The sequence below is a fragment of the Corvus cornix genome, chromosome 2, assembly GCF_000738735.6.
Source record: "Corvus cornix cornix isolate S_Up_H32 chromosome 2, ASM73873v5, whole genome shotgun sequence".
In the NCBI taxonomy this organism is placed as follows: domain Eukaryota; kingdom Metazoa; phylum Chordata; class Aves; order Passeriformes; family Corvidae; genus Corvus; species Corvus cornix.
Window position 1 is genome coordinate 1269045 of NC_046333.1, and position 25236 is coordinate 1294280.

Below are 25236 nucleotides of genomic sequence, written 5' to 3' on the forward strand. Positions count from 1 at the left end.
CCCAGCCCTGCCGAGGCCACCCCTGCCCCACGTCCCCAGGTGCCACATCCACAGGGCTGGTAAATCCCTCCAGCAATGGGGACTCCACCCCTGCCCTGGGCAGCTGTGCCAGGGCCGGACAGCCCTTTCCAGGAGGAATTTTCCCAATATCCACCCTGAGCCTCCCCTGGTCATTCCCTCTCCTCCTGTCCCCGTTCCCTGCGAGCAGAGCCCGACCCCCCCGGCTGCCCCCTCCTGTCAGGGACTTGTGCAGAGCCACAAGGTCCCCCCTGAGCCTCCTTTGCTCCAGCCTGAGCCCCTTTCCCAGCTCCCTCAGGAATTCTCCAGCCCCTTCCCAGCTCCGTTCCCTTCCCTGGACACACTCCAGCCCCTCAGTGTCCGTGTCATGAGCACTCCAAATGGGATCGTTCCGTTCCTAGATGTGAAAGCTCAGCCTTTCCAAGCCTTGGTTATGCCTGGATTATTAAAAACTGCTCCTTCCCCTTTCCCCCAACCCACTCCACCTGGAATTTTGGTGCCAGAGCCCTCGGATCCCCACTGACCCCGTGTCACCTGTGTTCTCTTGCAGGACTCCCTGCTGTGTTTGTCACAGTGTGGGCCAGCGTCAGAGCCACTCTGGCCGACACAGAGTAAGTCCCCCTGGGTTTGCTTCTCTCCCTTTTATCTGCAACGTTTTTCTGGGATTTGTGGGTGAATTCAAAGGGAAAAAGAACCAGGCAAAGCTGGAATTCTACTCTGACGTCATTCACTTTTGGAGGAGGGTGGTGGATGGAAGGGAAGGATAATTTTTCCTTTCGTTTTTCGGGATTCAATGACTGGGAATAGCTGCAGTTGTTATCCCTGGGGATAAAGGGACGGTGTCACAGCTGGGCAGGGACAAGACAGGGATCCTTAAAATCCAGAATGAGTGGGAATGAATTTGGGACACAGCAGCTGCAGCACACTTGGAGAAGTTTGGTGTGGGGGGATGGTGAAGCTGTAACTCCTCCATGGATTTTACAATCCCAGCAAGGTTTGGGTTGGAAGAGACCTTAAAGCTCATCCCGTTCCACCCCTGCCATGGACAGGGACACCTCCCACTGTCCCAGGTTGCTCCAAGCCCCATCCAGCCTGGTCTTTCCCCCAAAATTCACAGGCTTGACCACACAACAGCTTCCGTGCGCCCAGGATCCTCCAGCAGAGGGTCCCCAGGCATTCCCAAATGGCATTCCCTGGGAAGACACTACTTTCCACAGGGGATTTCAGCTCCAGGGTGGGATGGGCGGATCAGCAGAGCTACTGAAGGGTGACACATCTGTGACACCGGCTCATCCTCACAGAGGTTTCCAGGGAGCACCGAGGGTTTTCAGGCCTCGCTTTCCCTGAGGAGCTGGTCTGGGAAAACTGCGGCTGCCATGTCAGGTTACCTGGATGGGATAAGGAAAAGCCTGTGGCATTCCCATCTCCATGGCTGGAGAGAATTCCAGCAGAATAATTAACACTGAGTCACCTTTTCCAATGGCTTCTGGAAACTCCTGGGAGCAAAGAGTGCCCGTCCCTTCTTGGCAGAGGAGGACTGGATCCCAACATCCCAACATCCCAATATTCACGTCACCAACTGGCACTTCCAGTCCTCACTGGGATAAGGACTGAAGGTGGATGGAGAGAAAGATTTCATGGGGCTTGGCTGGGTGTCCCTTCAAGGACAGGGGTGAAGGAAGCCCGGGAAGCGGGTGTGGAAGCCCAGCACTGTCCCCGTGTGTCAGACACCACCTGGCCCCAGGCTTATTCCGAGGGGGAATCATGGAATGGTCGAGTTGGAAAGGACCTTGAAAGGTCATTTAATCCAACCCCCTGCCGTGAGCAGGGACGTAGCCAGGATTGAAGAGGCCTACAGGGAAGCTGGAGAGGGATTATTCATCAGGAACTGGAGGGACAGGACACAAGCAATGGCTTCCCACTGCCAGAGGGTGGGGATGGATGGGATAGTGGGAAAAATTCTTCCCTGTGAGGGTGAGGAGGTCCTGGCACAGGGTGCCAGAGAAACTGTGGCTGCCCCATCCCAAATCCAGTTGGACGGGGCTTGGAGCAACCTCTCTCCCATGGCAAGGATTTGGAATGAAATCATCTTTAATGTCCCTTCCAACCCGACCCATTCCAGGATTCTGTGATCCTACATCCGTTCAGCCTCCCCCGTGTTCATGAAACCTGGATCACTTTAAATGCAGGGATTTTTTCTGGTGAGGAAGTGAAGAAGTGGAAAAGGATCCGTTCCTGCCTGGAAGGGACAAGTCTGGATGAGTGTGGGAAGAGCTGGAAAGAGCTTCACCCTCCGGAGAGCAGAACCATCCCAACCGTAGGAATAGTCTCATTTTTAGCAGTAGAACAGCAGGGAAAGGGATATTCCAAAGTCTCACAGAGTGCAGGCAGGCTTAGACCAAGTCCTTAGACCAGGCTTTGGAGGAATTCCTCTGTCCAGGGGGATTTTTCCCAACGAAACCCTGGAGCGTTGCCCTTCCGATGCTTTCCTGACGGGATGTCCATCTCTCCTCAGGTGTTGGGACTTGAGTGCTGGCAATTTAAAGTGGATTATTCAGGTGCCCATCCTGGCAGCTATCGTGGTGAGTATGGGGTGAGTGAGGGGTGGGAGGCCCTTGGGAAGAGCTGATCCAGGATTTCCTACTCCCTGTTAACCCAAATCCTGCCTTATAAAAATCCCTACATATCCACTTTGAGGGGTTTATGTTTGTCCCACCTGGAATTCTGGTGGCTGAAGGTTTCCGAGCCACTCCAAGGAGAGAAAAACCCCACATTTTTAGGGATAAGACCTTAAAATCAGTAATGAAACCAACATTCAAGGCAATATTTCCAACCCAGACAATCCTGGAAGCTCCCAGGGTTTGTAGCACGTTCTCCCCAGTGGGAAGAGATGGAATTTCGGTTCTGTAGCTGGACCAAAGCGTTTCCCAGGCAAGGTTTGGGATCATCCCGTTCTTTCTGAACTGATAAAAGCTTGGAAAGCCTCAGAGGTGGGAAGGAAATGAAACCATCTCAGCTTTGATTGGATCTTCAGTCACTGAGGGTGAATTATTCCAACCCCGAGCCAGGAGGGAAAGAAAGGATCCAAGTGACATTATCCCAACACAGGAGAAGCTCTCCAAAGCTGGAGAGGTCCTTACAAGATTTAATTATCTGCACCAGTCAACCCTGTCCTAATTAGCTAAACCTGCTTTCAATGAATCCATTAATTCCCCTCTTTCTCCCCGCCTCTATTTACTTGGGCTTCTCCATCTCCTGATGGAATCCATGTGAAAGAGCTCATCCACTCCCACAAATCCCACCCCATCCCCCTTTCCGCTCATCCATGAGTGGATTTGGTAGGAATCTCTCCACAGACCGGAGAGTTTGGAATCTGGCTCTGCCTCCCGAATCAGGAGGCCTTGGAAGATGCTCAGTGTGGGTGAGAAGAGCAGCAGACACACAAAGAGCAGGAATTTTTCTGAGGTGGATGTGCCCATCTGTGCCGTTAGGTGAGACTTTTGGGATTTGGGGGGGGGGGGGGGCTGGATTTCATCCTTTCGCTGGAAATTCTCCACCTGGCCCCAGCAATTCCTTGGAAGAAACACATCACTGAGACCACATCTTTGGGAATGGAACAGCGGAGGCTGGAGAAGAAAGTTCAGAAGGTCCAATTAAACGAATTCCAGCAACCCCGTCGCATTTCATTTGAAGGCCAATTAGCAGAGGAGAAAGAGCCCAATTGAGGCTCATCCTTGGAAAAATAAGGTTTCTCCAGGAGGCTGCGCCTGTGCCCTGGCAATTTGCAAATGCAGCTGTTTATTATGCAAAAATATTCTGTGGGTTGTGTCTGTTTAATTTCTGTGGGTTCATATTGTTCGCTTGGCTGCTTCTGCCATTCCCACGTTGCTGGACCAGGTCCTGCATTTTCTGGATGAGATTTTGGAGGCTGAGCTGTTTAAAATCCCTCCACTTTCTGCTAATTTGGGTGCGATTCCTTTGTCTGGATTTCTTTTCAAATTTAGCACGTTTGGGGAAATCAGAAGAGTTTCCCTCCTGGGTTTGATAAAGTGGGGAATCTTTAATTTTGCCGACAAATGCAGAACAAGATCCCACTTTGGAGCCTTTAAAGCTGGAAAAGCTCCTATAGAGACATAAAACCTGCTCGGTTTTTCCCTTCCAGATTGATTTCCAAGGAATTAAGTGCCCCCAGGCTCTGTGCTTCCCTGCCCGTCGGTCTATCCACCCCTCCCTTAGAATTCCTCTGCCAGCCAGGAAATTTCAACCAAATGGAGCACGGGGAATGGGGTTGCAGGGATGTAAAATTCCCACAAACCTCATGAAAACGGGGAAATGGATATGGGAGGGAAATTTCACTCCTATCCCAGTGAGGGAAAGGGTGTGACAGGACCTTTCCCGGTTTATTATGCAGAATAGTTCCAAATGAACCTGCACCTCGTTAAAGGAGAAGGAATCCAACCGCAGGTGGCAAAGCCATGGCAAACCAGGCCCTGCTGGTTCAGCAGCTCAGGGAATTCCTGGTTTTACCAGGCAGGATAATTAACCATTGGAACCACTCTCCACTGGTTGTGCTGGGATCTCCGTCATGGAAACGCTGGAACCTGGGTCTGCTCTGGCTCCAACCAAAATGAATCCAAGGAGGTCTCCTGGACTATCCAGCTTGAGGTTCACCATGGTCCCTCCCTAAAATTCCAAGCCTGTGTGTGGTGGGGTAATTTGGTGTCTTGAAGCGCTGGAGCCTCCAGAGGAATCCATAGGAAACAGCATTTTCCGGGACCATGGAGCTGCTCGGTGCAGTTACAGGATGGTTCTTCCCTTGCCCCTGCCATAACCCCATGGATGGGTTTGGCTGGGCCAGCAAAAGGTGGAATCCAGGGAAACCAAGCTCCAAAGAGCTCTAAAAAGATGGGAATTGCCCAATGAGGGTTCCAATGGGAATTCCTCTCCATGAGGCGTTGCCGTTACATTTTCCTGCGTGAGCATGTTCCTGTAGGACACGACCGGAATCACGGAGTCATGAAGGTTGGAAAAGTTCTCCCACATCGAGTCCAACCATTCCCCCAGCACCACCATGGTCACCACTAACCCTTGTCCCCAAGTGCCACATCCACACGGGAGTCCACCATGTCCCGGGATGGGGATCCCACCTCTTCCCAGGGCAGCCTTTTCCAAGGTGGTCAGGCACCACTGGAATTCTCTTGAGCAGTTGGCCACGAGTTGGGTTCACAGATGTGTCTCCCTGAAAGGAAGTCGATGATATTCCCTGATTGTCCTTGTCTGCTCCATCCTAAACACTTCCCAGAGGAAGTTGGCGGTAGAAATCTGGGAGAATTCCAGCAGTTTTGTTGCCCTTCTGCATTCTTGAGCTGTCATCTCCAGTTAGGTCCACTCTGTGGCTTCCCCGTGGTGCATTTGGCTCGTTCCTCTTTCCTGTTGCACGTGGAAATGTGGGAAGACATCCTATGAGCACTCCTGGTATCCTGAGGGGATCTCAGTCCCAGCTGGGCTGTGGAAGACAAATAAAACTTCATTTTGGCCTTCTCCAGGTGCCTGCTGGGCTGGCTGGCTCAGGTGTTTCCATGTGAGATGCCCGCACCTTGTGAGCCATTCCATGTCCTCCCTGAAGGTTAAAACCCCTGCGATCATTCCCGGGATGCTCATCCCTTCCGCAGGAGGAGCTTCCTCTGCCGTCGCAGCCCCTGCCTCACCTGGGGGAAGCATCAACTGAACGACTCCACCGTTCTCGCCACTTTTCAACAGCTCTCCTTTCTTTGTTGTTTGTTTTCTTTCCCTCGCAGGTAAATTTTATTCTCTTTATCAATATTATCAGAGTCCTCGCAACCAAGCTCCGAGAGACGAATGCAGGGAGGTGCGACTCGAGACAACAGTACAGGTGAGTGTCACCTGCCCTGTCCGCTTTTCTGGGGTGGGACAAAGTCCTCGGTTCACCCCTCTGGCTATGGAGAAAGCCCAGGGTGACACTGGAGCCACCTAAAATAAGGTGAGAAGGTTGTTGTTGTCTGAGTGTGGTGATGCAGGATGAATCAGAGCCATTTAAACCTCTCCTAAGCCTTTCAAATCCAACCTGCTGGAGGTTAGGGAGGAATTCCAGCTCTTCAGCCGGTTTTTGAACCAAAAGTGCAAAAACAAAACCTTCTTTGTGCTGTTGAAGGCCATAAAACTTGTATCAGTTTATTTGCTTATATTTTTTTCCCTCCTGTGCTTTGTAAAGCTTGGCCTATTTGTTAAACCTGCCCTTGAGCTGGTGTTTCAGTGCCTCGGCTGAACGGAAAAAAAGACTCCAATTTCGTTCTGTTTTTTGTTTGGTTTTCCTTTGTTCTGCCAGCTCGTCTCCCTTGATAATTCAGGTTATTTGTAGCCTGCTCAAAAACAGGATGGAAAAATCGGAGTGCTGGGACACCACGGCTGCTTGAGAGCTCCCAAGGCTTCTTGGGATCTCCTGGACTGCCCAACAAGACACCTGGGAAGGGGGGAGAGGGCAATGATTCGGGATGTAAACCATGAGCTCATTGCTCCCACCTCCCTCTCCAAACACAAGTCTGAGGCAGGAGGGAGATTTAGCAGGAAAACACCTCCCAGTTTTCCTCGCTGCCCTGTCAGGGCTCTTATTTATCCATTTATTTACTTCTCCCTGGCTGAAGCTTTGCCATTAATTATGGTTTGGATGGGCCCTGTTCCTTTTAAAGCTCCCTCGGTGGTTTGCAGTCGCTGGACAAGAGGCGGTGCCGGGGTTTTCTGGGAGTGATTCCTGTTCTTCCCGATCCCTGCTGCACTCGGGGACTTGCTGGAACTCCTGGCACAAGGTTTAATCCCTCAATTAATGTCACTTCCAGGCAAAGCTGATTCCTTCTGCAGCCAGCCCAGCCAAGTACACCGGGCTGTGGTGCCTCCTTGGAGTTCCCAACACAGATCCTGTGCTGAGCTGGAGTCCTTCCTGAAAAAGGAGCTTTTCCAAGTGATGCTGAGGCCCAAAACACCTCCTAAGAGTGGTCACCTCTGCCCTGTCCTCTTCCCCTGGACATCGGGAGTAATTCCACTCCTAATTCCCTTCCCTCTCCTCCAGCCCTGCTCATTGCACTGGAGCCACTGGTCCTGGGTGGATTTTCCCGCCTTGCCTCAACGGAGTGGTTGAGGTTGGAAGTGACCTCTGGAAGTCAATTCTCCAACCTCCTGCTCAGGCAGGATCAGCTGCTGTGGGTTGAGGATGGAGAAGCCTCCTTTAGGGATGAGGGGGTTTGGTGGCTGTTGGAACCTGAGGGCTGCAATTGCAGCACACATTCCTTTCATTCCTTTCCACCTGCGATCCTGACCCAACCTTGGAGTTGGTCCGAGGCTGGAAAATGCATCTCAGCGTTGTCACCTCCAGCATCACACAGGGGGACGCGTTGAGGGTTGGACTGGCACACGCTGGGGCATGGCCTGGCTGGTGTCACATCCCATAGGAGGCGCAACAGCTTGGAATTCCAGGTGGAATTCCACGGCGCCTGTGGAAACACCTGATACCCAAGGGGAACAAGGAGAGAAAACCACGAGCAGCTCGTGCCCAGTGACAAACCTGGCCAGGTTGGTGATGTTGGGGAGGTTCATCCATGCCCTAATTCCTGCTGTATCCCTTTTTTTTCCCTGCAGGAAGCTGCTGAAATCTACCCTCGTCCTTATGCCTCTGTTTGGCGTTCACTATATTGTTTTCATGGCTATGCCATACACAGACGTGTCAGGGATTCTTTGGCAAGTTCAAATGCACTATGAAATGCTGTTCAACTCTTTCCAGGTACTGGAACTCTGGGAAGCCATGGGAATTTCAATGGGGAGAGGAGGGAAATGTTGGGTGCAAGGCTTTTGGGTGCAGGGCTGGGTTTACAAGACGCCAGATTTCGTTCTCGGGGGGATTTGAAAATATTTTAGGCTCAAATGGTTTCTCTTTGCAAAACACAACACAAAAGGGGTCACTGTGTCCCACAAAAAATGCTCTTCCCAGTGCACTCCCGGATCCCATTGGCCTCTTGTCCCCCAGGACACTCTGCTGGCTCCGGGACAGCTCCTTGTCCACCAGGAGTCCGTCAGGGAATTTTCTCTGTTTCCCTCTCCTGCCCCACTGAACAATCCCAGATTTCTCGCACACATTTTCCACAGCAGGTTTGGAGTGTCACTGATCTCAGAGAAACCTGGGGGTGCTGGGCAGAAAAGAGACCCAAATTTCCCCAAATTCCCATTAATTTGTCGTTTCCTCCTCCTTCCAGGGATTTTTTGTTGCCATCATATACTGTTTTTGCAATGGAGAGGTGAGTCACAAACATCTTAATTCCCTCCTTTCTTGGGTTAATTCCACACCCAGATGGATGCACATCAGCACATCCTCATTTTTCCACAACAAACAACCTTATTTTGCAGTCCAAGATCTCCCAGTCCGCATAAAAAATTCAAGTCCGCATAAAAAATTCAAATCCCCTTTTTTTTTTCCTGGTGGAAAACCCCTAGGTCAATACGGCACCGATAAATGAGCTACTGGAAGCAGCAAATGGAGAAAAAAAAGTGGAATTTTTGGTTTCCCAGCACAAGTGCTGCTTAGTGCTCCTTCCTTTCAAATTAAGAAAAACGGATTGATAGAGTCGCTGATTAACCAAAAAACTCTGGATTTTTCCAGGATCTTTTGACCTTTATTCCTACTCCCAGAATAATGTAGTTTAATTTCTTTATTTCCATTAATTCCCTCTACTGCTGCTAATTAATAAAGTGGCTGCACCCCCAGGGAAGAACTTCCATGGACAGGCATAAAGTAAAAATTATGGATTTTAAGGGGAATTTATGGATTTTTAAGGGGAATTTGTGACCTAAATCTGTGAATTTTAAGGGGAATTTATGACCTAAATTTATGGATTTTAAGGGGAAATAAAACTACAAAATCTCTGTTTATGTTCTGCGCATAAAACCAGGATAAAATCTAAGGGGAATGGATCTCATCCTAACTTTAGCAACCTTTACTTTAGACCCCTAAAATTCCCATTCTAGGGAAATTTCTTGGGATTCAGGTGCCTCTCAAGGTGGTTGTCCCACTCACACTTGATTTTCATGGGACGTTGAGACGATTCCCTCCTGGATGTGCTGCTGTCCATCCCTTAACCCTTGGATAGAGCTATCCCACCTTTCCATCCAGATGTTTTCAGCCACTCAAACTTCCCCGTGTCCAATATTTCATCTGGAAAGGGCAGATTTAATGTGAATTCATTGTTCTTTCCAATTCCCTGGAATCACAGAATCTCCTGAGTTGGAAAGGACCCACCAAGACCCTGAAATTCCAGGTCCCCACAGAGTTTCCCGCCCATTCCGTCTAGGGATACCACATTTTTCTGGAATTTCTCTTCTCCCACTCATGTTTTCCCTCCCCCCCCCCCCCCCTTTTGTTCCCTCAGGTCCAAGCAGAAATAAAGAAGTCATGGAGCAGGTGGACTTTAGCACTTGACTTTAAAAGGAAAGCCCGGAGTGGGAGCACAACCTACAGTTATGGACCAATGGTTTCCCACACCAGCATCACAAATGTAGCCACGAGAGGGGCGCTCGCCCTCCACCTCAACACGAGACTGATTCCAGGGACCCTCAACGGCCACCGGAATTTGCCGGGTTATGTGAAAAATGGCTCCATTTCGGAGAATTCCATGCCTTCCTCCGGCCCGGAGCAGTACAATAAAGACGAGGAATACCTGAATGGCTCCGGGCTTTACGACGGAGACAGACCCACGGTCCTTGTGGAAGAGGAGAGAGAGACAGTGATGTAAAGGCAGGAGGAGATAAAGAATTCAGCCGAAGGATGGAAAAGGTTCCTGGAGAGCATTTAGTGGGAAAAGACCATCAGGCCACGCAGCGGATTCCAAGGGTTTCCATGCAGTTTCTCTGTTCTGTGGAATGAGAGATTAAGTTATTTGGGGGGGAAAAAAAAAGTGAGCCGCCAACGTGGCCAGCGGGTGATCCCATCCCTGAATTCCGTGATCCACGTTTTCCTGGTGACAACAAAGCCAGAGCTCTCCAGGCCTGCTGGACACCAGAGATCCTGGGAGCTCGCCAGGGAGGGCTGCGAAGCCCCACGTGGTCCTTGCATCCCTTGGAGCGCGTGGGCAGCCGATGAGGACGGGAGTGTCCCCCGGGAAAGCAAGAGTCGTGCAGGGAGGGTGCGGTGCCATCGTCCTGGGGGGGGACAAGCCACCCTGGGGGTCAGCGGCTTGGGGTTGGTTTGTTCTCTGCCTGTGGATCTGCCTGGTGACACACACGGGGTTGGGAAAGGCCCCGCGACCCGTTGGCGAAAGGTCGCGTTGGGTACAACCAATCCCGTGCCCTTCTTCCCTTGGGAATTCTCATTCCTTGGCAAAATGCTGCTCTGGGGTGGGGAGGGTTAACAGCTCATGGGTGCAGGCAGGGATTCTCCTCTCCTTTCCCTGAGTCCCAGGAGCAAGGCAGGAATTGGTGCAATTTTAGGGTGGGAAGCGCGGCTATCGGAATGTGCGACCTTCCTGTTCTTCCAGAGGGGGTGGTGGAGAGGGAACCACCAAGGGTATGGAGTTGGCAGATCCCGGGGGAGGGTTTGTGGCTGAAATCGGTTCCCAAGGTGGATAACTCGGCCCTCCCTTTCTGCGGGCGCTCCTGCAAAGCGCCTTCAGCCTTTTCTTAAAACTGGGAATTGTTCCTCACTCTGCCCTCTGAATGTCCTGTTCCACAGGGTCATGGAATCCTGGAATGGTTTGGGTGGGAAGGGACCTTAAAGGGCACCTCGTTCCACCCCCTGCCATGGGCAGGGACACCTCCCACTATCCCAGGGTGCTCCAAGCTCCATCCAAACTGGCCTTGGACACCTCCAGGGACGGAGTGTGCACAGTTTCTCTGGATAACTAATCCAACCCTAATGAGGAGAAAGACTCCACCAGCAGCAAGCAGCTGCTCTTCTGAGGGCTGATTAAGGATTAACTTCCCCGAACTCTGAAGGAAGTCAGGAGGAGCAGGTGGGATCCTGACTTTGTATCCCACACCTTTAACCAAAGAGATCAGGGCCTCACCAAAGCCCAGTGGGAAAATCTCCTCCCTTGGGCATCTCTGAGGTTTGGATTCGGACCTGGTGGGGCACGTGGTGGCTGTGAGGTTCTGTCAGGAGCTGGAGCTCCTCTCCAGCAGCTGCAGGTCATAGAATCCCTGAAGAGGTCAGAAAAGCCCTCCAGGATCACTGAGTCCAATCTCTGCCCGATCCCCACCAGAGCTCTGAGTGCCACATCCAGGAATTCCTTGGGCACCTCCAGGGATGGGCGCTCCAAATCTCCCTGGGCAGTTCCAAGGCCTGACCTCCCTTTCCATGGAGAAATTCCTGCTGCTGTCCACCCTGAGCCTCCCCTGGCCCAGCCTGAGGCCGTTCCCTCTCGTCCTGAACAGAAATCTTTGGCAGCCAATATTTATTTGTGATGTTCTTTTCTTGTTTCGCATCATCAAAAGAAATCAAATCTCATCAAAACCATTTCCCACCAAATGAGAGTTACCAAAATATCAAATTTATGAAGATTAATCCATTTTCCTGCTCTCTTCTTCTGCCCCTCCCGATTTTCTGGCTCAAAGACATTTCTGAGTTATCATTTCACTGCTGGAACAAAGCAAAAATACCAAAAAACCCCCAAGCAGTGACTCATTATTTGCTTGTGTTTATTACTCAAGATTGAGAACTCTTGACAATCCCTCAGAAATTCAAGGAATCGGCAAAAGCCATAAATTTATTTATAAACAAACACAACCTCCCTCATAAAATGTGGCTCTCACTGAAATGAGTCAAACACTGGATTATTTAGGATTTAAATAAATCAAAGCTGTAGTCAAATGTAGATAAAAAAATCACGAGGGTTGTGCAGGGGGAAGAAATATTTTTTAAAATCCTTTGAATTGCAGATTAGAAATGGATTTATTTCTTTCCTGGATGCTTCTGTGCATGAGCAACATCCCTGCAAAAATTGGGATAATGATGACGCCAAAACAGAGGGAAAACTGCCACTAAGGCCCAGCGGGATCTGTTTGTCAGAGTGTGTTCCCATCACTCCTGGGCTGATCCCAAGCTCTTGATCGAGTGCATGGATCAGGATCTGCTGGATACCCAGGGTCATCCCTCCAGGATTTTAGTGAGGAAGAATCAGAGCTGGGATGTCTGGAAAGAGAGAAGCAGCCCCAAATTCTGGTTGGGATTTTCCCTGGAAGGACGAATGGAATGGTCCTGTTGGAGCTTAGCCAGAGCCTTTGGATTCGGAGCAGGCTCCTCATCCCTTCCTCCGTTGCCAGGAGCTGAGGACATTCCCCAACGCCAGTTCATCCCCCTCCGAAGGTCTGAGTCCACCTGGGATGACAGATCCTCTCCTGTGGGGTTTTCCTATGGAAACACAGCCCCGAAGGCCACAGGAAACAAAAACTGGGGAGGGGAGGATTTGTTTGTCCAGGATTCATCCACTGCTCCCTGCAAATCCTGCAGGAATGACAGGGCTTGTGCCCATCCTGGCTCAGATCCAACACGGGGTCGTGGCGCGGAGGGAGCAGATGGGAGCTGGGGTGCAGCAGACACAGCTCGGAATTGTTAGCATGGAGTCGTTAGCATGGAATCATCCCGGAACGGGTTGGGTTGGAAAGGACCTTAAAGCCCATCCCATTCCATGGGCAGGCACACATTCCGCTATCCCAGGTTGCTCCATGCCCCATCCAGCTTGGAAAACAGGCAACGAAACTTTCCCGAGTTCAAGGAGGAGGCAAGGATCCAAAGGAGCTGTTCCCTCTTTCCTCCTGGTTTTCCCTCCTCCTTTGTGTCAGGTCTGTGCCCGTTTTCCTCTCATCCTAGAAAACATCTGGCAATACTCCGGAGTCCTATGGACCCTCTCACTTCTCCAAGCCAAGCTGCGCTCGGCAGTGTCCCGGCTGACTGGCTCACATGGAATCTCCCTGGAATCTTGTGGATCCGTGTCCTCTTCTCCAGAGCCGTGGAGATGTTGGGCTTTGCCAGGGAATCTCACCCCGGCCGGTTCCTCTATCGTTCCTCTTCTATTCCCATCCACAGCAGCAGAGTTCTCCTCGTGAGTCCTTGCTCCATGATCCCGCTCTTTTTTGGGATTTAACAGCTGTTTAATCTTCCTTTAATTCCTTTGGGATGACTTCTGGCAGCAGTTTTGCCATTCCTGCTTCTCCTGGAGAAGTGCAGACAAATGTTTTCCTGCCTCCTCCGTTCTCCTTGGTCCTGGTTCAGATGAGATCATGTCTTGTCCTACCCCTCATCATTCCTCAACTCTGCTCCTTCTTGTCGTGTTCTGGAGCCAAAGATCTCCCAAAATCTGGTTTTTCAGCCAGGGATTGTCTTTGTTTATGTTCATGGGCAATCAGCTGGAGGTCACGGAACATCCACAGCGCTGGGAAGAATGTTCCACTCTTTAAACCATGAAAATCCACAGAGAGGGAAGATCTCCAAAGCTTTTGTTCCTGTTTGTTGTCTTGACAAACTCGGTGGCTGAAAGGGTTTTTAATCTCAGCTTCTGATGTTTCCAAAAGGTAAGAAACCTCATTTATAGCTTGGGTTCTTCTATTCACACGTCCAGCTTGGTGTCTCCGTGTCCTCCTAGATGTTCCCAGGTCCTCCTTGCTGTTTCCAGGTCCTCCTTGGTGTTCCCAGGTCCTCCTTGGTGTTTCTGTGTCCTCTTTGGTGTTTCCAGGTCCTCCTTGGTGTTTCCATGTCCTCCTTGGTGTTTCCATGTCCTCTTTGGTGTTCCCAGGTCCTCCTTGGTGTTTCTGTGTCCTCTTTGGTGTTCCCACGTCCTCCTTGGTGTTTCCATGTCCTCCTTGGTGTATCCGTGTCCTCCTTGCTGTTTCCATGTCCTCCTTGGTGTTCCCAAGTCCTTCTTGGTGTTCCCAGGTCCTCCTTGGTGTTCCCAGGTCCTCCTTGGTGTTTCTGTGTCCTCTTTGGTGTTCCCACGTCCTCCTTGGTGTTTCCATGTCCTCCTTGGTGTATCCGTGTCCTCCTTGCTGTTTCCATGTCCTCCTTGGTGTTCCCAAGTCCTTCTTGGTGTTCCCAGGTCCTCCTTGGTGTTCCCAGGTCCTCCTTGGTGTTTCCATGTCCTCCTTGGTGTTTCCATGTCCTCCTTGGTGTTTCCAGGTCCTCCTTGGTGTTCCCAGGTCCTCCTTGGTGTTTCTGTGTCCTCCTTGCTGTTTCCATGTCCTCCTTGCTGTTTCCATGTCCTCCTTGGTGTTTCCATGTCCTCCTTGGTGTTCCCAGGTCCTCCTTGGTGTTTCCATGTCCTCCTTGGTGTTCCCAGGTCCTCCTTGGTGTTTCTGTGTCCTCCTTGGTGTTCCCACATCCTCCTTGGTGTTCCCAGGTCCTCCTTGGTGTTTCTGTGTCCTCCTTGGTGTTTCCATGTCCTCCTTGGTGTTTCCATGTCCTCCTTGGTGTTTCCATGTCCTCCTTGGTGTTCCCAGGTCCTCCTTGGTGTTTCCATGTCCTCCTTGGTGTTCCCAGGTCCTCCTTGGTGCTCCCACATCCTCCTTGGTGTATCCAGGTCCTCCTTGCTGTTTCTGTGTCCTCCTTGGTGTTTCCATGTCCTCCTTGCTGTTTCCATGTCCTCCTTGGTGTTCCCAGGTCCTCCTTGGTGTTCCCAGGTCCTCCTTGGTGTTTCTGTGTCCTCCTTGGTGTTCCCACATCCTCCTTGGTGTTCCCAGGTCCTCCTTGGTGTTTCTGTGTCCTCTTTGGTGTTCCCAGGTCCTCCTTGGTGTTCCCACATCCTCCTTGGTGTTCCCAGGTCCTCCTTGGTGTTTCATATCTTCCTTGGTGTTCCCACGTCCTCCTTGGTGTTTCCAAGTCTTCCTTGGTGTATCCATGTCCTCCTTGTTGTTTCCAGGTCCTCCTTGGCCATTCAAAGCTCAGAGACATCACACGAACTTTGCTGAGACAGAAATCCTGTGGATGTGCTTCGTTCAGTGATTAACTCCAAATTACTTTGCTGTCAGGGCTTCTAACAGACGTGGATACATCTCCTAATCCTGGTCTTTATTCCCTCAGTGCTGACAGACATTGTCACCGGCTGCTCTTTGCTCTGTAGGAGGTTTGGGAGGGTTTGGAGCAGGGATTTTCTCCTGGGAGTCTTTTCCCACACTTCAGTTCTTTTTTCCAAACTGCCCCTCCAAAACAACCCCCAAAACTTCTTTAAATAGCTTAATTCAGCATTTCATTTCCCGTTTTATCTGGGTGTGAATTCGGCTGGAGGGGAGCGCTTATGCTTAGAAGCCAATCTCAATCAGCAGTTCCCAAACCAGTCCAGAGCTTTGGGATGGGAACGTGACTTCCGTGGGTCACTTGGGTCTCACTGTACCCATCACACCTGGGGCAGAGTTCAGGTATCCAGAGGTGGAAGGTGACTCCCAAGTAATCCTAAATCTTGGTGGATTTATGGGAAAAGGGCACAGAGAGCAGGGAAAACACTTGTGTTTGTGCCCCACTCCAGGAGGATTTCAAACAATAAAATAGAAATCTTCAGCTATTTTTGTTTATTTTCTGGGGTCCTGCTGAGTGCTCTGCTGGGCTCTGGGCAGTGTCTGGAATTCTGGCTTCTCCCAGTTCTCTGTGCTGGATAAAACCTCTCCGAGGAGTGGCTAGAGATGTTCCGAGCTGGGCTCCAGGGCAGGACAGCTGGAAGCAGCTCCGGTGTGGATTTGATATTCCTTGGCACGGGGCAGGAGCTGCTCGGCTGAAGGGAACTGGGGTAACTCAGAGCAGTGAAAAGGCGAAACAGCTCCGGAGCTAAAACACAGCTCAGGACTCGTGTCCAGTTTACAGAATGGACTTCAAATCCAGCTTCCAAATCCAGCTTCCAAATCCAGCTCCAGAAATGGTTTCCTGGGAGTTACAGACCAGGCCTGGTGCTGGAATGAAATCACAGGACGCCCACATAAAACAACCCCATCGATCTTCTCCTTCTCCTTCTCCTTCTCCTTCTCCTTCTCCTTCTCCTTCTCCTTCTCCTTCTCCTTCTCCTTCTCCTTCTCCTTCCATGTGAACTCAGATCCTCCAAGTTTTCCCACTGTTTTCCAGGTTTCCAGCAGCCCCAGGGCACACCAAGTTCTCGGTAATATCAACATTTTGCCAGGATCTGGGAGTCAAGTGGGGGAAAGACGATCCTGGGGGAGCATTGAAAGAAATACTAACTCAGGTTCCTCTGAAATCTTTCCCACGGAGCAGGGGAGGATTTCCAGATTTGGCACAGCATTTTATCCCCCAGATGAACTCAGATTTTCCTCAAGGGTCTGGACTCAGTGTTCCAGAGTTCCCAGGATTCTTTCCACCGTGTCCAGGGGTTTGGGATTAGAGCTGATACTTCATGAAATAGTCTTGTTTCATTTGAGCTTCGCCTTCTCATCTGCTCAAGTGGTTTCTGCATCCAGCTCTGGGTCGGTGCTTTCTGGTTGGAGTCGATGATCCAGTTGGGCTTTTCCAATCCCAGCCATTCCCTGATCCCAAGTTTCTTTTTGGAAACACTTGTCCTTTGAGCTGCCTTTGCACCTGTGGCACATGACAAAATCTGCCCCCACGGAGGCATTTCCAGGCACTTTCCCGGGCTGGAAATCAGCTGAGGGATTGGCAGAGGCCAGGAATGAAAGGAAAAGGTCTGGAAAACTCACCCAGATAATCAAGAGTAATTAATTAGGAACTCCTATAAATCCAGCTTTTTTCCAGGCAGAACCCCCGGCCAGCACAGATCTGACAGAAGCAAATTAGTGCCTAATTAGGGGGAGTCTCCTAATTGGGTGAGTCTAAAGAGAGCAAATGGGGGTGTGTGACAAAATCAGTACAACTTCCTTTTCATCCTCATTGCCACTTTTCCCTCTTTTTTCACCGGAAAAAGGGGTAAATTAGAACAAACTCAGCTTGAGAACACGGAATTCTGACCCGTTTCTCCTGGGTCCCACAGAGTAACTTCTCCCTTCGACCGGAGCAATGGTTTTCCTGGCACATTAATGAAGGAATTCGATGGAATTTAATTATTTCGTCAGACTGAGGGTTGATGATTCCGGGCTAATGACGGGGTGCACAAAACCAGCGGTGCGGGCACAGTTTGGGATGAAATCCTGATCCCAGGAAAATCACCACCGAAGTGTCTGTTGATGTCCATGGAGTGAGTTTCACCCATAAATTCTGAAGAGGAAAAGGGGAATGATTCCAATGAATTCCCTGTTCCCAAAACCTTACTTGGCACTGGGATTTCAGGGTGTGCCTATCCTTTAGATCCGGAATCCAGCAGGACCACTGACATCCAGAGGTAGGAGAAGGTCTGAGGGGCAGCTCCCTCTCCTAATATTCTCCATTTTCTATTGGTATCATCTTCCCCATGTGAGGATTTTGGATGTTGGAGACACTTGGCTGGAAATACCTGGAATTAAAAGGTTTGGCACGGAGGGATCAGTGTGCACCAGGATTCCAAAATGCCTGGAGTTGCATCCCCTGAAACAGGGATACAAAATCCACTGGAAAGGCAGCTTAAGCTCAGCTTAACTGAAGGGTGGCCCAAGAGGAGAAGAGGAGACAAAACTACGACAAGCAGCATTGATTTAAAGCAGAGCTTTATGAGACATGAGCCAGCCTAAATATAGACCTGAGCTCCTCTTGCCAGGCCAAGCTTTTACCTCGTTCTCTGTCTAAATTAATCCTTCCATGAGAGCTGCAGGAAAGGAGGAGTCAGGGAATTCTGGGATGGTTTAGGTTGGAAAGGAGCTTTAAAACCATCCAGTTCTGGTTCCATGGGCAGGGAATCTTCCACTATCCCAGGTTCTCCAAGCCCTGGCCAACCTGGTCTTGGACAAGGAGCCATTTGTTGTTCAAGGTGGGGTATTTGGAAGGTCAGGTTGGATGAGGTGGAGCTGGTGGGGGGAGGAGAGGAAGGACAGGCACAGCCAAGCACCAAACCCATCCCATATCCCAAATCCTTTGCCGATCTCTTCCCGTCGGGATCCATGAGGAGACAAAGCTGCTGTTAAACCTCTTTGCTTTATCTCAGCAGCTTCAGGGTGACCCAGCCCCGGTGGTCACCGCAAATCATGGGGTCTGGGCTTTGGAAAAAGGGCTTTTTCCAGGATATTGGCTCCACTCGGAGCAGGAGGGAGAGGAGCAGGGCGGTGTTTTTCCCTCTCCACCACCGAAGTGGGATTTAAGACCTTGTTCCCCTCCAGAAGAGGGACAAACCCCGAAAAACTACGGGATAAAAGTGTGATTCCAGGGGCATCGCTGGGTGTGTGTCTCCAGGCAGGAATTTGGTTTACATTCCTCCACTTCTGCTTTCTGCATGGACCAAAGTAACGAGCGGGAAAAGGCAAACCACAGGTGTATGTAAAAGGGAATTCCAATAAAAAGAAACCTTTATTGATTCTCATGGAATCTTTCTCCCGTGTCTTTTCCTGTCTCTCGGACTCGGAACCTCAAAAAAATCCTTCTGGGAACTCTTGGATGGATGTGGGTGAATTATTCCTCTGGGTTCATGAGGAAGCGGCTCTGTGGGCTCCTCCAGATCGTTAAGGAGACAGAAAGATGGGAGAGAGTTTCTCTGGAAATCCTTCGGGAAAATCTCACGCTGGGTGGCTTCAAAAACCTCCTTAGGCTTGTGATTTTCAGGAGCACGGGGCACAATCCTGGTCAGCTCCCGTCTGTGCTTCCAGGAGTTCTGGAGAGGCAATTCCACTGCTGATATCCTTACCCTTAAGCTTGGTTTAGCTCCTCCAGTCAGAGAATCCCAGAATGGTTTGGGTTAGAAGGGACTTTAAGGATCACCCCATTCCAACTCCTGCCATGGGAAGCAACACCTTCCACTATCCCAAGATGCTCCAGGCCCTTCCAACCTGGATGTAGAAGGGCCCCGCTCTCATGTGAAATAAAATTCATCACTAATTTGGGCCTCATGTGGATTCTGGAGCCATTTTATTCCGGAATGACTAAACCAGAAGGGAAGGGCTGCAGGAGGAGTGAATTCCAAGGAGGGTTTGATGGTGCTGGGCAGCCAGAGCAGTGGGAATGACATTCCATGGAGGTCTCCCCCGATTTCCCTGTGATTGAATTTCACGCTCACAGGAGGAGCAGCATCTGCTCGTGCCCTGTTCCAGCCTCCTCCCTCGGCAGGGCAGAGCTCCAGGGAATCTCTCTGCACGTGGATGGGACGAGGTGCCACCAATCCCGGGAGGGGATCAGGTGACAGGGGAGCATCCTTCAAAATAGCCACCGGAGCCACGTTGGGCCAGCAGGGCTGGAGGGCTCTGTGCTGTGGGAGGGACAAAAGGGACATTTGGCCACTTCAGCTTTTCCCGCTCTTTTCTGTTCATTCCTCAGTTTTCTGCTGCGTTCTCCAGCCGGGATTTAGGACCACGCTCAGGGAGAGGCTGTGCAGCCTTTTATCCAGGGAAAGTTAAGGGGAACGATGGGGGAAAGGCTCAGTCTTAACGTGAGATGAGGGGAAGGCTCAGATTTACGGAACTGAGTCATCCAAGAAATTGTTTTCCACATGGTTGGGTCATGGAAGTGGGGCTGGAGTGATCCATGCTGTGATCCACTGAGGCCAGGACTGGGAGAAGGGTTTTAAACTAAGTAAGGGAAGATTCAGACTGGATAAAAGGAAGACAAGTTTAAGATGAAGGTGGGGAGGGGCTGGGATGGAATTCCCAGAGAAGCTGTGGCTGCCCCTGGATCCCGGGAAGTGTCCAAGGCCAGGCTGGACATAAACCGTGGATAATTTTCCTCCTGAGAAACACGGATCTCAGTTTGTGGCCGGCTGAGGAAGCAGCAGCTCCAAACCTCTGCAGTTCTCTCTCGAAGAACAAAACCTTTGGAAAACATTTTCCATTTCTCTTTGCTCCACGGAATGCCGCAAGGATTAACAAGTAATATCAGCTCCGCTGAAGTGCCTTCATCTGCTCCTGGAAAAGAGGGAACATCCGAGCAGCCAAACTTTGAGCAAGAGAACGAAATTTAATCCGAGCCATGTCTGTTTGGAATCAACAGCCCTTGGAGAAGGGAAGGATTGATGGGTGCCAAAGCGCTGACAAACAGCTGCGTTCCACATGCGGCACTGCGCGGGCTTCCTGGAGGAATTCTGCTGGATGCAGGGATGGGGAATGATTTCCCTGGAGCGGCAGGTGGATCACAAAGCACGTTCCGAGCTGGTTTGTGTGGGAGGGATAAGGGGCTGCAGCCAGGGGTAAATTGAGGCCGTGGATGCAGCAGGATGGGAGCCAACCAGGCCATTCCATGAGTCCATCCGGAGTCTATCCCTGAGTTCTGGCATCCAAGGAGCCCGTGCAATATTCCTCGGATATATTCTATCCCATTCGGGAGATGGCAAAGCAGCGAAAGCACCGTGGGAAAGGAGGAGCCTGGAATTGTGATTTGGAAAGGCTCTGTTGAACCTGGAACTCTCTTTTAAAAGGCTGCTCATTCCCAGCTCCTACGAGTTTGGGAAGGATATGAAAGGGATGGAGAACCTCTCCTATGAGGAAAGGCTGGGAGAGTTGGGAATGTTCAGCCTGGAGAAGAGAAGCTCTGGGGTGACCTCACTGTGGCCTTCCAGGGTCTGAAGGAGCTGCAGGAAAGATGGAGAGACAAATTCCAAGGGAGGGAGGGACAGGACGCAGGGAATGGCTTCAAATGGAAAGGGAGTAGGGTTAGATGGGATACTGGGAAGGAATCCTTCCCTGGGAGGGTGGGGAGGCCCTGCCACAGGCTCCCAGAGAAGGCCCTTGAGGAGTGGGAATTTCATTTGGATTTTGTAGGAAATCTGCCTTCTCTGGGAACAACCACAGCGCTCCCGAGGCAGAATCCCGAGAGGAAAATCCCCTTGGAAAAGCTGCGGTAAATTGACGGGAACCAGCAAGGCTCGAAGGGCAGCGAGAGTTATTTGAGGGAGTGTCTGGCAAGGAAAAGCCGAAGGGAAAGAAGACACGAGACCAATCCCGAGGGATCCATCCGATCCAAAACAATTCTTGTTGTTTGTTATTGCGCACATTCCCTTTGCCAGCTCCTATCTGCCGGCGGGACGCCGCCGGATCCTAAGGAAAAACAACTTTGGTGCATTCTGAGTCATTTTCCTTGACAAAAACATCTGCGGGATGTGGGGAACGGGGGCTTGAGTTTCAGGCAAAAAAAATCCAACGTGAAGCAGTTGGAATGCTGCCTAAGGAATGCCGAAAATCCCTCTTTCCCTCAATCCCATTTGAATTCCGGTGGTGGCTGGAAGTTTTTCCTTCTTTTGGATTTAGCTCCATCCTGCCTTGTCCCTTCATCCTCCCTCCAACACCTTCTCTGCTCTTGGTGTGGGATTGGGGGAACGGCACTTCCATAAATCCCCATGTGCATCCAAGGTCTTGAAAAGTGGGAATGCTCAGGGAGGATCCCAAAACATGACGGGGTTTGGCAAGATGGAAAAATTGCAAAAAAGGATTTGTTCAGGAAAAAGGACTTGGGATTCTTCCAGTCAAAACTGGAACGTGCTTAAAATCCAGGATGATTCCCAATAAAGGTTGGTTTCCAATGACTTCTTGGAACACTGTAAAAAAAAAAAAAAAAAATTTATTTTTATTTTTATTTTTATTTTTATTTTTATTTTTATTTTTATTATTTGTATTTGTATTTGTATTTTATTTTTATTTTATTTTTATTTTATTTTTATTTTAAAATTATTTTTATTTTTATTTTTATTTTAATATTATTTTTATTTATATTCATATTTTATTTTTATTTTTATTTTAATTTTTAATTTTTATTTTTATTTTTCATTATTCCTTTAAGTTTGGCATCAAGGTCTCCGTGCCTCTATATCACTGAAATTCTGGGAATGTCAGCTCTGGAATGGACTCCCAGATTTTAACCAGACTGGATTCTCTTCCAGGAGATTTATTGTCCCCAAACCCAACACAATGGAGACATGAGGGGGACACTGAAGGACGGTGACGTCACTGAGGTCAAATTTGGGGATTTATTTATCCCTTTTCCTTTAAATCCCACAAATCCATGAGTGGCTCTTTGGAGAATCTTATCATTGAGACAAAACTGGTTTTTATTCTCTGCCCACACAACTCTTCTACAGCAGGTGATAAACAACTTCATTTTTCTGCTTTGACTGGATTATCCTCTGGATCGAATCCAATTCCATGGGCATCTCCCTTCTCCAAACATCCCTGATCCCTTTATGCCGCCTGCAATGATTCGTTTCCTCGATAAAGCCCTTTTCCCTGGGAAATTCCATGCGTTTAATACATCTCCAGCCCCATCAGCCCTGCGCAGGTCGGAAGAGGCTTTTCCATCCTCTGGATTTCAGGAGATTCCATGGAATCTCTCTCTGGAGCAAAGTGAGGAGGCTTGATCTTTGTTTTCAGGGCTTTGGACACTCGAAAATTCCAACCAGCTCTGAACACTTCCCTTTGTGCATTTCCCTGTCCTTGCCGTGTTTATATCCAGCCCAATCCACAGGGTTGGATCCAGGTTTTCCAAGAACCTGGAAGTGGGTTAAGGCCTAAATCCATGTAAAATCCTACGGAAATTGTTGCTTTGCGCTCCTAAATTTTCCCTGGAAAACGTTACTGACGGCATTCCCCAAATTCCCTTTCTCCTCATCATTCCCAAGGTATTTATGGGAGAACCAACTGCTCTTATTCCCACCTGGATACCTTCAACAGGAGAACTAAACCCAATCCATGTTTATTTTGTTCTCTCTTCCCAGGCAGGAACTGAACCCTGGAAAATTCCCTTGGTGGGAACAGAGGTTAAAGAGCCTTTGTTCCCTGAAAACCTGGGAGATTCCTGGTGCCACCACCAAGGGAAGAACCCCAGTTGAGAGACCAGGAGCCAACCTGGCCCCAGCAGAAGGGTGGGAATCACCACATCTCCAGCTCCAGAAGGACATGGATCTGTTGGAGCAGATCCAGAGGATCCCACGGAGCTGCTCCGAGAGTGGGAGCTGCTCTGGAGCCAGGCTGGGAGAGCTGGGAATGTTCCCCTGGAGAAGGGAAGGACACAGGGAGAGCTCCGAGCCCCTTGCAGGGCCTAAAGGGGCTCCAGGAGAGCTGCAGAGGGACTGGGGACAAGGATGGAGGGACAGGAGCCAGGGAATGGCTTCCCAGTGCCAGAGGGCAGGGCTGGATGGGAGATTGGGAATTGGGAATTGCTGGCTGGGAGGGTGGGGAGGGGCTGGGCTGGAATTGCCAGAGCAGCTGGGGCTGCCCCTGGATCCCTGGCAGTGCCCAAGGCCAGGCTGGACATTGGGGCTGGGAGCAGCCTGGGACAGTGGGAGGTGTCCCTGCCCCTGGGATGATCCTTAAGATCCCTTCCAACCCGAATTATTCTGGGATGGTGTGATGTTGCCTTGTGTGACGCCTCTTTTGATCCAGAATTTCGGATTTTCATGGCAAAACTCTGGAAGAGTGGAGCAGGTTCAGGCCTCCTGCAGGAAGCTCAAGAACATCCCAGCTGATCCCAGCCAGGAATAACACTCCAATTATTCCCAAAAGAGGGAAAATTCTAATTCCCTTCCATTCTGAAACCTATCCCGGCCAAAAAAAAAAAAAAAAAAAAGAGAAGGAATTCCAGGATTCCGGGCACCTGTGGAGCCTTCGGAAAATAGAAAAGATTCTGAGCCAATTAAAAGCCAATTAATGGTAATTTGTCTGTATCATTAAGCAAACCCCGCTGAGCTCCTGGGGATAATATTCCAAGGGAAGCCAGGGAGTGGGGATGGGAAGAGATTCCCTTTCCTTTGTCTACAGCTCCTGAATTTTCATTACTCCACAGGAGGGGAGATCCCAGGGAGATGTCCCTGAATTCCCCATCTGCCACAATTCCTTCATCGGGCAGCAAAGGAAAAGGGGCTGTTTTTCCGTGCTGGTTGCTCTCCCACTGGGATGAATCCTGGGATTCATCCTGGGCTTGAATTTTCCCTTCAGACATTCCGAATTCAGAATTTCTCCTGCCTTCCTTAGAGCCAGAGGGTGCCAGGTTGATTTGGGATCTCCATCCCTCTCCAGCCTCTCTCTGAGTGTATCATATCGATATCCCTGGATTGATATCCATGGATTGATATCCCTGGATTGATATCCATGGATTTACATCCCGGCTCCAGGACAGCCCATCTGTTCCCCTCACAGTTTGTTCTTCCCAGCAGGAAAAGGTTATTTCTCAGTGGAACAATTGTCCTTTTTTCCCTGTCCTGAAGCTCCGGGCAGAGTCAGGATCCCTCCTGTTCTCCCCACGAGCTGTGAAACCAGGGAAAACAGGGAAACCAGGGCAAAAAGACACCCCTTTTCCCAGGAATGCTGAGCTCCTGCAGCACCGGTGACAACCCAGGGATTTTAATTAGGAATGTGATCCTTATAACCACCAGTTTTTCCATGGATAAGCCCTCACTCCAAGGGCTCCTGGCTCTGCAAATCCATGAATTTCCTCTCCTCCTAAATTTGGCTTTCCTGGGCCCCTTCCATGGCGACAAATTCCATGGAGCCCCCCAGGCACGTTCCCTGGTTTAATCAGGAGATTAACTAGACTCAGACCTTGGCCTGAGCTCAAGTTTAATCCCCCTCAGCTCTCGATGTGCTGCTTTCCTGCCAGTTCCTTCTGGAGACGCTGCCAGAGGCTGGAAAAGCAGCAGCGCTTCCCAAAAACATTTGTTCCACCCCCGGCACGGAGCGCCCAGCGGGAGTCTTGGGATGTAAGACCAGCAGCCAGCTCTGGATCCATGAAAAAAGAGCATCCAGACAAAGGGGAATGACTCCCGAGGAAGAGCAGGGCTCTAATGCACTCACCGAGTAATTACAGTGACAAAACCGTGCCCCAGGCTGGGAATTCTCTTCCATGGAATAACGAGGAGAGCGGAGTTTGTGCCTTTTCGTGGATTTTCACTGCTCCCTTTCCATGTGGGCTTTGGGACTCGCCCAGAACTCCCCGCGCGAAAGGAAACCACATCGAGGAAAATCTCTCCCACTTCTCCATGCACATCCCAAAAAGTCCAACCGCCAGCTCAAAACCCACCCAGGACAGGGAAAAAGGGCAGGAAGATGGAGGGAACTGTGAGGGCCCCTTTGGAATTTCACCTCCCTCAGTTTTCCGTTTTTACCCCTTCCAAATCTCACCCTCACAGCTGAAATTCCTCCCCTTGGATGATGCCCTAAGCATCCCCCTGGATCGGCGGT

The 25236-nt window shown here is 50.3% G+C and overlaps 2 protein-coding genes across 14 annotated transcripts in view; both read left to right on the forward strand.

The window, feature by feature from the left end:
* The window catches only part of PTH1R (parathyroid hormone 1 receptor), a 77257-nt gene extending 66909 nt beyond the window's left edge, over positions 1–10348 (forward strand). Inside the window, exons 8-13 of the mRNA XM_039548332.1 lie at positions 569–629; positions 2534–2600; positions 5817–5911; positions 7669–7810; positions 8280–8321; positions 9450–10348. Coding sequence (XP_039404266.1) covers positions 569–629; positions 2534–2600; positions 5817–5911; positions 7669–7810; positions 8280–8321; positions 9450–9812 — 770 coding nt within the window. The 3' untranslated portion in view covers positions 9813–10348. The remainder of the gene's footprint in view (positions 1–568; positions 630–2533; positions 2601–5816; positions 5912–7668; positions 7811–8279; positions 8322–9449) is intronic.
* Positions 10349–11360: 1012 nt separating this feature from the next.
* Positions 11361–18451, forward strand: LOC109144023 (keratin-associated protein 16-1). Of its 13 annotated transcripts, none has more exons than XM_039548339.1 (3): positions 11361–14365; positions 14406–14545; positions 14586–18451. In XM_039548339.1, exons 1-3 carry the CDS (start codon positions 13656–13658, stop codon positions 15005–15007), a joined length of 1272 nt encoding a protein of 423 aa, XP_039404273.1. In that variant the 5' UTR covers positions 11361–13655; the 3' UTR covers positions 15008–18451. The 13 variants fall into 13 exon arrangements, with proteins under 13 accessions (XP_039404273.1, XP_039404276.1, XP_039404274.1 ...); XM_039548342.1 differs by having other exon boundaries at positions 14686–18451; XM_039548340.1 differs by having other exon boundaries at positions 11361–14545.
* Positions 18452–25236: the final 6785 nt, after the last annotated feature.